At 41.9% G+C, this 12,049-nt stretch overlaps 1 protein-coding gene across 1 annotated transcript in view; it reads right to left on the reverse strand.

Annotated features, from left to right (window-relative positions):
• Positions 1-12,049, reverse strand: part of LOC145393370 (alpha-L-fucosidase-like) — a 104,288-nt gene that overhangs the window by 70,761 nt on the left and 21,478 nt on the right. The window contains exons 4-6 of the mRNA XM_080267468.1: positions 10,845-10,985; positions 10,343-10,505; positions 9,841-9,973 (exon numbers count right to left, since the gene is read on the reverse strand). Of these exons, the coding sequence (XP_080123594.1) occupies positions 9,841-9,973; positions 10,343-10,505; positions 10,845-10,985 (437 nt within the window). The remainder of the gene's footprint in view (positions 1-9,840; positions 9,974-10,342; positions 10,506-10,844; positions 10,986-12,049) is intronic.

A 12,049-nucleotide genomic window follows, 5' to 3' on the forward strand; every position in this document is an offset into this window, starting at 1 on the left:
GCAATCGTTTTTACTAGATTTTTTTTTATTTTTTTTAAATTGAACTGGTAATCCGAGAACCACGAGTGATGGGCAAAATATCTGCTTGAATCTGACGTCGTATTTTAGTAGTTTCCTGCTATTTTCGTTCAGTTCCATTTAGCACAGTAGAGTCCCTAAAAATGAATGGGTTAGTGAAGGCTGCATCTAATTTCTCGTGTTCACAGTCTCTCTCCTGATTTTAAGAAAATCGTCTGGAGCTAATAATAAGAAATCAGACGTATTCAGACAGGTGGTGCCCCTTGAATCACCTGACATTCTCTTGCTACTTGCAGACGATTTTAGTCATCTTAGGAGAGGTCACTTTTACTGGAGGGGTTGGTGAAGGCTTTGTTTAACCCCCCAGGTGGAAAAGTCTCTCTCAAGCTGAATAAAATCGTCTGGTAGCAAAAATAATGAGTCATGGGATTGAAAGGGTTAAGCCCTTAATTTGGACTCATAATAATGACTGATTTGTGAGTTCAAGGGTTCGAGGGAGTGACTCGGAATAAGTAATTAGTGTGGTATTAATGAGGGGCACTTAACCTGGGCAGTAATAAGGTAATCTGAATACCCGCCGGTGTGATTAGGACGATAGCGGACAGGATTCCTGCGCTCATGTTAAACGCAGCTTTCGTTTGTGTGTGTGTGTGTGTGTGTGTGTGTGTGTGTGTGTGTGTGTGTGTGTGTGTGTGTCATTGAACTTTTCTAGATTATTAACAAAACTGATCCAGACTTTTCAAGAACTAATATATTACACACACACACACACACACACACACACACACACACACACACACACACACACACACACATTAAAACCATTCGCCATTAACTCCTTCAGGACGGCGATTCTTTTATTTTTTTATGTTTTCATGTTACCGACAGATAAATTAGGTTATAAGTAGACTCCATTACCATCAATATTTATAATTTTTGTACGATAAATCAAGGTGGTTAGTGAACATCGAATTGGCTTGGTGCTCTCCCTTGAAACTTATTTACTTATTGATTTGCCTGTGTATTTTGTATTTGTGTATGTATGGACTGATGGATGGATGGTTCTTTGATAACTTTATGTCCTTTCTGTCTGCCAGTTTTTCCCCTAAATTATAAGAGAAGGAAGATAATGATATTGCTAATAATAATAATAATAATAATAATAATACGGAGCTGAGATAGAATTACAATGGATGAATTTGTATGTCACCATTATAAACAATCTCTTATCAACTCCACCAGTACAGTGATTTTAATTTTCTTATTTCCATACTTTTTTTTTTTTTTTTTTAGCGTAAGACACCCCCTCATTGTAAAAGGGTTAAGAAAAAAAAAAAAATTCTTAATACGGTAGTCAGCCTGCCAAAGAAAAAGTTAGGGTGATATCGAGCTGAAAGCATTTATATATATATATATATATATATATATTTGTCGCTTCTCTCCTTGGTTTTAATAGAGATGAGGCAAACTTTTATTTCATTAATGTTTATGCAAGTCCTTATTGGTAAGTCTTCAGTAGTCTCTTTAACGACATCTATATCTGACTTGTCCTTATAGCAAACTTTATTTTTATATTATCATTATTATTATTATTATTATTAGTACTACTACTACTACTGTTACTACTACTACTACTACTACTACTATTAGTACTACGACTACTGCTACTACTACTACTACTTTACCACTACAACTACTATGACTACTACTCGACGACTACTTCTACAACTACTACTACTACTACTTCTACAACTACTACTACCACTTTGAAAGGTCGCTTGCAATCTTAAAATCGGCATTAATGTGTAAGTTATCCTCTCCAGCAAACAATTAGGATGCTCTTTCCCTATTCTCATTCTCTTGATATTTCTTTCATTTTTGTCTGTCTGTCAGCTGTCAGTTTGAGATCAGGGTAGGCTTAGAATGGCTTAGAATGAATGAACGAAGAGACCTGTTGTGCTCTCTCTCTCTCTCTCTCTCTCTCTCTCTCTCTCTCTCTCTCTCTCTCTCTCTCTCTCTCTCATTAAAATTCAGTTAAAATACACAAACATTCCCCTTATTTTTCTCTCACGTCTCTGTCATCAAACACGTCTTAAATTATAGGAGGAATTGAGTCGGACTTGAAATGTGCGTATATTTGCGAGGGAAACCTGGTATCAATCATAATACAGGCCATTAGGTATATTTATCAGGCTGCTTTGGTGTGCTATCCCAAGTTATCATCATCATCATCATCATCATCATCAGTGTAAGGTAGACTCTAGAAAAAAATAAGACGAAAGAGGGAATGACTATCGATTAACTGAACTGGAAGGAGTAGGGACCTTCAGCAAATTAAAACAAATTCTCTATATTAAATGCATGCTCAATGAAATGGCTCCGTGAAATGGGCCATACAATCACACACTCCTACTTCAAGCCCCAGGAATCCTGACTCCACCTCACAAGCCTGTCCATAACCATCTGTGTATATTGTGTCTGCATTCAATATTTCTCGTTAAATTTATTGCTTTTCCATCTGCCTGTCAGCTGTCAGTTTATAATCGAAATTTCCCCCCCCCTTTCTCCTCCCTCCCCCACCCTATCCTCAACCTAAAAAAGGCACGTCAGAGTCGCTCAAATGTGATGTTGAAAGTCTTTCTTGACTGGAAGGGCGTTGTTCATCATGGGTTTGTTCCACGTGGTCAGACAGCCAATAGTGACACTTGGATGCCCTGTCGTGTCTGAGGGAGGCAGTGTGAAGGAAGAGGACTGAGGTGTGGACAAACAAAACCTGGATGCTGCACCATGACAGTGCACCTGCTCACGCGTCGCTCCTTATCCGTGACTTTCGGCGAAGCAGACGACGACTATCATCCCCCAGTCACCCTACTCTCCAGATTTGGTCCTTGCAATTTTTTTTCACCCCAAAGTTAAAGTCAACCCATAAAGGTTGACGATTTCAGATGACAGGAGATAGAAGAAAACTCGCCAGCTGCACAAAACACACACACACGCATGCAAATGTACTTCGACGAATAAGTGACGTGATGTGACGCGGTTAGTGTTAGACTATAGCTCAAAGTCATCGCTACACAGTGCTGTTGTTGCTATCACGCTACATCGGCTAGTTGGTGCTCTATATTTCTTTTTGGACTGATCTCATATTTATTCGCTGATGTCGAAGGCTTCAGAGAAACCCAGGTTTTAAAAACTTGGTCGTAATAGGCGGTAGGTGGTGGCGACCATCATCGACTCACTTGATGTAATGATGCCTACTTCTTCCTTCAACCTTATCATTCTTTTTCTGTGTCTACCCTCTTCTCTTCCTATTTCTCCCATCTTTCCTGACACTTTATTACTCAACTTTTCGTGAGGCTGTACAATGAGCGAAAAGCATAATGGTTTCCTGTAAGCCAGGAAAACATGTACAGCGCTAGGTGGTAACCATATAACCAACCCATACGTGTTCCCTATGTGTCAACAAATGGGTTGGCGGAGGTTTAGTGCCCCTCCCCGTAAAACAAAAAACTCAATGACAAACGGCCATCGCCTACAGGATTATGGCGTCTGACTACAGACAGACCAGAATACTCTTTTATAATGAAACAAATCTTGCAACTTTTGAGGAATCAAGCTTCAAGGTATAGCATTTTTAATCACATTCAAGACTGCTGTATAGAAATCTTTATATAAAAAATTAGAAATTTTCTTTTTGGTTCTGTTGCTTGTTGCATTTTAAAAATCAGTTAAGAAATAATAGTTACAGTGATGCTGTTGGAAATGTTTAGTGGCATTTTCTTGTTGCTGTGGAAGTTTGAGGGACCATAACAGGTAAAAATATGGAAAACAAATAAATTAATATATAAATAATAATAATAATCATCATCATTATTCGGACCTCCTTTCCCACCCTAGGGCAGGGTGAGGAGTAGCAATGTCCAGACAGCCCAAATTTGACCAATCCAATGGATCACGTTTTTATTCGCTCAACATTCTGGCTCTATCTGATATGCCAAAAACATTCACCACGTTCTGTAGATTCACATAAACGTATCCGATAGAGTCAATCCAAACGCTGTCACGTTAAAAAGGGGTGCCAAATCCCTGATCATGCACTTCTCCTCACAATATTCATCCAGCCAGCTCGATCTCGTCAGTCCCCTAGCCTCACCGACTTCCAAACCTCTCTTCCTCACACACTCATCCACCATATCCCTCAACCTTCTCCTTGGCCTACCTCGCCTCCTCCCTCCTTCAAATTCGCTCAGATATACCTTTTTCACCACTCTATTGTTATCCATTCTCTCCACATGACCATACCACCTAAGTACACTCTTCGATTCTGGTGTCCACAGAATTCCTCACTCCACATCTTTCATGAATCACATATTTCGTATCCTATCCACCCTCTGTATTCCACATATATTCCTCAGTAGTCCCATCTCCACTGCTCTCACTCTTCACGCTTCATTTTCATGCCACACCATAGTCTCACATCCATATGTTAAAGTTGGCACAAACACTCCTTCATGTAAGCCTCGTGCAGCTGCAACACTCAAGTCTCTGTTTCTTATCAAGGTCTTCGTTGTACCAGCTACTTTCCTTCCTTATGTCACTCTACTTTCCCCCTCTTTTGCACATTTTCCTCTCTTTTCTATGTAAACCCTCATTACAGTATATCAAACCTTGTTAACCCAAAGTTAGCCATATTTACCCCGGTAAGCCAAACAACCCTAAAAAATATTAAACAAAAGACCAGTTTGGCAAGGTGACGCGGCCGCCAGACTGAGCATAATGCCTTTTTTTTTGGGGGGGGGGGAGGGTGATGATTTGGTTTTCTTGATTTTTTACTGTATGAAAATGTTAAACATTTATCTATACAGCATGAAGGTACACACTATAAATGCACACAAAATTTAAATAAAGCGTTAGCATATATAACTCCATCGTGTTTCTACCAAACAATTTTTAGGTGGAGTGGACTGTAGCACCAGTCAAGCAAGGCAGTACTCCCAAGGTGGATGGAAAGTCGATGACAAGGAGGGCTGAGGAGCTCCCGTTTCATCAGCCCCCGGGACTAGTTCCTGACCATCCCCTTTGCTGAACTTTTTCAGCATCTCAGTAACACAGACAGTAGACCAGCATGCTCTCCATCACAAGTTTCTCCAATTGTCAGCACCAAACTACATGCACATTACACACTACACTTTCTTTTCAAAATTAGAAAATAAAAATGGCGTCTAATAACCAAGCCTCGGAGTCCCTAGGGGGGGGGGACCATAAATGCCCCCACCTTCCGCCCCTCTCCCGGTGACGACTAAACGAGCTGCCTGGAACCTCTGTCTCTCTCACTTCTTCATTTCTGCAACATTCGCGACCTTTCCTCTAACTTTCTCTCTGTTGAACACCATCTCTCCTCCTCTAAACCTCACCTCTTCTTAACTGAGACTCAGCTGTCTGAGGCAACTGAGAGCAAATCCTTTTCTGTATCCTCCAGCTTTCTCTATACTCATTTCAAAGCCAAAGGTGGCTGTTGTGTACATGTATGCAACGCCTTATCTTGTTCTCGTGTTCCTGAACTTGATTCTTCTGTCGTTCTCCTGAATTTGATTCTTCTGTCGTTCTCTAAGTATATCTGTGCTGTTTACTTATCCCGTAATCCTACCGACTATGAAAAATTCTTCGACTATCTTACCTCTACGATGGAACTCATCTTATCCATTTCTTTTTTCTCTGAAATCTCCTTTGTAGAAGATTTCAGTGTTCACCACCATCTTTGGCTCTCCTCTCCTTTCACTGATCCACCTGGTGAACAAGCCTACACCTTTTCTATCCTTAATGACCTAGAGCAGCTTGTACAGCACGCTACCCGTATCCCTGACCACCTTGGAGAAAGCTCCAACATACTTGACCTCTTCTTTACAACTAATCCTTCTCCTTATACTGTTAATCTTTCCTCTCCGTTGGGCTTATCCGATCACAACCTTATCACCTTAACCTGTCCTATCGCTCGGGTACAGCCTGCAGACCCTCCAAAGAAAAGTTGTTTGTGACACTTTGGAGCTGCTGACTGGGAGGCCCTCAGGCAGTACTTCTTTGATTTTCCACAGAATGATTATTGCTTCCATGGCCGGGAGCCATCCGAGTGTGCCTTGTGCATTACGGAGGTTATTCTCTCGGGCATGGAAGCATACATTCCTTTCTCATATCCTTTGACTAATGCAAGAAAGCCTTGGTTTAATCACGCTTGTTCTAATGCTGTCCACAACAAGGAGAGGACCTATAAAAGGTACCGGAGCCAACCCACCACTGAATCACATCTTTTATACGTTTCTGCCCGGAACTGTGCTAAGTCTGTTCTTCGCTCTGCTAAAAATAATTTCATCCGTACTAAATGCTCTCAACTCTCCAGCTCGAATTCTTCCCGCTCCTTCTGACACCTTGTCAAAAACCTTTCTAACAACTTTACCTCATCATCTTTCCCTCCTCTTTTCTACTCTGATGACTCTGTAACTATTTTCTCTACTGATAAAGCAGATATCTTTGCTCAGACTTTCTCCTCCAATTCCACCTTAGACGATTCCGGTGCTGTTCCTCCATCACTTCCCACCTCTAACTTCCTCATGGCTGAGATTAAAATTTCTTCAGCTGATGTACTTTCTGCCATCACTGGCCTCAATACTAACAAGGCATATGGGTCTGATGGGGTCCCTCCTGTTGTCCTCAAGAACTGTGCGTCTGTGCTTACACCCTGCCTAGGTAAACTCTTTCGCTTTTGTCAAACAACTTTTACCTTTTCTTCTTGCTGGAAGTTTGCTCTCATTCAACCAGTCCCAAAGATTGGTGACCATTCCCAACTCTCTGACTATTGTCCAATTGTTTTAACATCCTGTGTCTCGAAAGTTTTCGAATCTGTTCTTAACATAAAAATTTTAAAGCATCTTTCCTATCATAACCTTTCTGATCGTCAGTATGGGTTCCGTCAGGGACGCTCCACTGGCGATCTTCTCACCTACCATTCAGACTCCTTGTCATCCTCCTTTCGGGACTTTGGCGAAAGTTTTGCCATTGCGCTTGACATCTCAAAGGCTTTCGATCGAGTCTGGCACAAATCTTTAATTTTCAAACTGTCCTCTAACGGTTTCTATCCTTCTATGTGTGCCTTCATCTACCGCTGTTGTAGACGGCCATCGTTCTTCTCCTAGATCTATCAACAGTGGTGTTCTGCAGGGCTCTGTCCTATCACCAACTCTCTTCCTTTTATTCATCAGTGACCTTCTAAGCTGTACATCTAACCCTATCCACTCGTACGATGATGATTCTACCCTTCACCTTTCCATTCGGGTGTCGCAACGTTCATCTCAGCAGTTACTTCAACAAACAAGGGATGAGGCTATGGCACACCTAATGTCTGGCTTGGATCGTATCTCTGACTGGGGTAAAAATAATCTTTGTTGTTTTTAATGCATCAAAGACTCAGTTTTTACACCAATCAACCCAACAAAATCTTCCACAGGTATACCCACTGATGTTTAATAATATCCAGCTTAATCCCACATCATCCTTGAACATGCTTGGGGTTTCATTTACTCGGGACTTATCTTGGAAAGATCATATAACATCTCTTGTAAAATCTGCCTCCACAAGATTAGGTGTGCTAAGCCGACTCCGTACCTTCTTTACCCCTGCACAGTTGTTGACTTTATACACGGGTTTTATTCGTCCCTGTGCAGAGTACAACTCTCATGTGTGGGAAGGCTCCCCTCATACAGCTCTTCTTAGTGGGGTTGAGTCAAAGGTTTTTCGTCTCATTATGTCTCCTCCTCTTACTGGCTCCCTTCAGCCTGTCTTCGCCGCACTGTTGCATCTTTATCTCATTTCTATCGCTACTTCAATGATCACAGCTCCTATCAACTGTCTGCATGCATCCCTCCACCTCTACGACGGGCGCGTAGCACCCGCTTAGTAGCAAACTCTCATCCCTTTTCTGTCCAACTCTCGAATGCAAGAGTTAAATAACCGTTACTCCCAGTTCTTCATTAATGCAACAGGTCAGCTCTGGAACTGTCTCCCTCTGTCTGTATTTTCTACTTCCTATGATCTCCAGCCTTTCAAACGCAGTGTGTCCAGGCATCACGAAATGATCGGATCTTGATTTTCTCTCTCTCTCTCTCTCTCTCTCTCTCTCTCTCTCTCTTTGAAGGAACGGTTTGGTCCTGGCCTTTGCTTCCTTCTTCCTTGCATAAAAAATAAAAATAAAAAATAAATCGAAGCAGAGCTCGCCATATTGCCTCTTAATGGGGACTCATCCTTTTGTACCTACAGAAGGGCATTATGTTAAGTTTATTGTTTCTGTCTGCGGATTTTCTTAAGTGGATGTTTACATATGAACCTTCATTGTGATTAATATGATCTCTTAGGAAGGCTGATGCGGTGCCACAGATTTGAAGTCTCCGCTATAGAATTATATTTCCATCCACTACAGCCAATCACATCAATGCAATTTTGCGTTTCGAAGCTAATTTTAAATATATAATTTGAATAAATGGATAAAAATTTACAGCCTTCTATTATTACAGTGCAAGATTTTGAAAATCCAGATAACTGGCGAAATGTGTTTAGTCAATCTTAAACACACACACACACACACACACACACACACACACACACACACACACACACACTTTTCATGACAAATATCAGTAACTGCCAAAACAGAAATATTTAAGAAGCTGTAGTCAATCTTCAAGAACTAATTTAAGAATAACAATTTATAAATGAAATATACCATTAATCAGTACAGATAAACATTAAACAATATTTTTATTCACGTGTTCCATCTCCTGTATGTATGTATGTTGTATGCCGCTCGTGTAGTATACACAACACTGTGTACATCAATACTGCCCTATACAAATATCTCCCAAGGAAAAAAAATAATCTTTTACTGGACTGTATGAATGTATATACAATAAATAAATAAATAAATAATTAAATAAATAACTGTACATATGTGTGCATGTGTGTGTGTGTGTGTGTGTGTGTGTGTGTGTGTGTGTGTGTGTGTAACCCGCCTTCACTATGCACGGCTACGGCATTCAAGGTTTGGTGCCGAATATTTGCATGAGGATGTCTCTGCCTCAAAGCAAGATCATCAACACACTATGGGCAACACGCACCTGAAAAGATCTCCTCCCAGTTCTTCATTTTAAAGTAGAAAATAAAGAAAAACGAAATTATCATGGCCGTAGACGCAGAAAGGCTAAAGAAACTAACTGGACACAGAATCATTGTGGGTTCGGGGGAATTGAAACAGCCTCCTATCCCTAATCCCGATCGGCAAGAAAATATCCACATTTTTCTACGAACGGAATTTTGTATGGGCTATATCTACAGACATGCTCAAAATTTATCTTAGAATTCCTTAAGGACAAGAGGGACGTGGGACAGGAGTCATATTCCCTTTTTAATCAGGAAATTCAGTGCAAACTTCGAAAAACGCCCAAAACATCCCACGGAATATACCTGGCCTGACAACCCGATCATGTGAATTTATATTAGATCTCAGGAAGTTGATCTTTTTGTCCCCAGAAGCTGCCTATATTATTCTCATGTGCTGGTTTTATCAGCGCAATTAATGGCGTTTGGTAACAGATACAAAGAAAGACACGAAGACAGACGCAAACGAAGATAGTAATAATAATGTAAACAATGACAGAGGGAGAGGGCAAGGTACTGAGCTGCGACAGAGAGGTACTGATGTATGTGTGTCGTGATTATACTTACACACACACACACACACACACACACACACACACACACACAGAGGCTAGCAAATACCTGTAGTGCACCCTGATATCCCAGCATTGAGATGTGTGTGGATGGTGTGGGTAGAACAGATCCCAGCACCAGCACATCACCTGGAGGCCACGTCAGCACTATACCGTACACAGTGCCTTCCTTCTGAGTGTACCTGCAGTGGAAGAGACAAGATTAGATGGACACTGCAGATTCTCACCCATTCACTACTCTCTCTGTCTCTGTCTGCCTGTCTGTCTGTCTGTCTGTCTGTCTCTCTCTCTCTCTCTCTCTCTCTCTCTCTCTCTCTCTCTCTCTCTCTCTCTTAACATGACAAATATTTCCAAACTCTTTCAGTCAGTAATGCTCATAGTCAATTCCTCCCCAAACAACCGAAAGCATCCTTTTTTCTCATACTCTTTTGTTGTGTGTTTCTCATTACTGTCACATAAAATACTTCCCGTAACACCTTCCATTGAGTCAGCCAACCGAGAAGGGATAGCAAAATTCTCCTTATGGTAGTCCATACATGTGGTGCACGTACCATACACCTGGCGTGAGGGAATCATTCTGGTGCGTCCACGGCTTCGACTCATACACCGCCTGGCCGTTCACCCCCAGCCACCACCCAAGTTGTCTCAGCCGCTCCTCCATGATGGCGGGAATACGGCCGTCGTGTGTGGGACCAGCGTTGATCAGAATATTACCTGCAATAAATATCTGTATAAAAACATGAAGAAACACTCGCAGAATGGAACACCTACTCTCATCTCTACAGGACCCAGATCCGAGGCTTTCTGGATGCCTGCCAGGGGAAGAACAGATGGTGTGGGATCCCTCATTCACATTACCCTTTCCCATTTCGCCATTTAAGAATGCAGGGAATACAAGGACATTTTTTCTCTTCTACCCCATGGATTAGTTATATGATTACCACCTGGCATAACAAGTAATTTCTGAGAAAATTTGAAATCCATTGGCTTGTCACTCAATGTCCACTCACATTACTGAAATATTATATTTACATTGAGACTAAGCATGTTTACCTCCACAGCTAATAGTCGAAGCCAGCTCTGAGATGACTACGTTTATAGTGAGGTAGTCAGTGACCGGTGCCTTGCGTCGATACCCCCACGACCGTTTGTCCAGCGTCATGCAGTTCTCCCACTTGTGTGGCTGTAACACTCCTGCAACACACACAGGAAATACATCACTAGAATGGTGGGTCAGTGGTTGCAGTGTTTATCTCCTGACGATACTGTATGTTGTGGTGCTGTGAACCCTGGGTGGAGCAAAGCAGCTGCTGTGCCCACCTGGAAGCCATGTCTCCTCATATTTCCTTGTACCTGGTCATGGAGAAGGACCCTGGTCAGACCCGAGTGAGGTACAGTCTGCCACAAGATGGTGCCATTTCCCTACACGGTGTATGTTTGTACTGGATGGTCCCACAGAAGCAGTTGCTTACCTGTGGCCGACCACACAGACCGGGGTTAAACAACAGCCTCCTGATCTCAAGTACCCATATTCAGGGTTCGAGTCTGACTATGGTAAATTTGCTTTTGTTGTCTTTAATTGTCAGAAGTCAATCAGATTAAATATTATAAGCTTTGTAGCAGCGAAAGTGTTAAATTTCATTCTCGCAGCATGTCCATTCATTTGGTCGTTGTCACCCTTGTGGGTATTGTTGATGACATAAACAGACTCTGACACACACACACACACACACACACACACACACACACACACACACACAAAACAGCCAATGCAATACTTCAGCTGTCACTGGCACTGTCATTACTACAGAAATTCCTTCCAGATAGTACCTGGGCAGTGTGAGATGTAGACCAGTAGTTATACCACTAGGAATTCAGGTCATTCTTAGAGACTCTGTACAACTACTGGATACTTTACTGGGAGGGAGCTGTGTTACGCTCTGGGAGTCTAGTAGTTCTGTCTCCCTTTCATTCCGTAGAAAGGCAAGTGAATTTCTGCTCAACTATCATGACGTTACGCTGTGTTAAGGAATTCTTGGCTGTGTGCACATAAAACAATCTTCTCGGCGTTCCCTTCCTGAGCCTGCAGTTTGGCCAGAGGAAGAGATCAGCACTAATTCATTGCATTCAGGCAGCTTTTGAATCGTGACGACTAAGCAACAAACAACCTTTCAGAGCAGCATATGCTGGGAGAAATTCCAGCTATCATTCTTCCTCTTAGGACAAGGTCTGGTCCTGCAGGAAACCTTATACGGATT

Source organism: Coenobita brevimanus, chromosome 24 (assembly GCF_032717465.1).
Source record: "Coenobita brevimanus isolate Jiangsu-jjx chromosome 24, ASM3271746v2, whole genome shotgun sequence".
In the NCBI taxonomy this organism is placed as follows: Eukaryota; Metazoa; Arthropoda; class Malacostraca; order Decapoda; family Coenobitidae; genus Coenobita; species Coenobita brevimanus.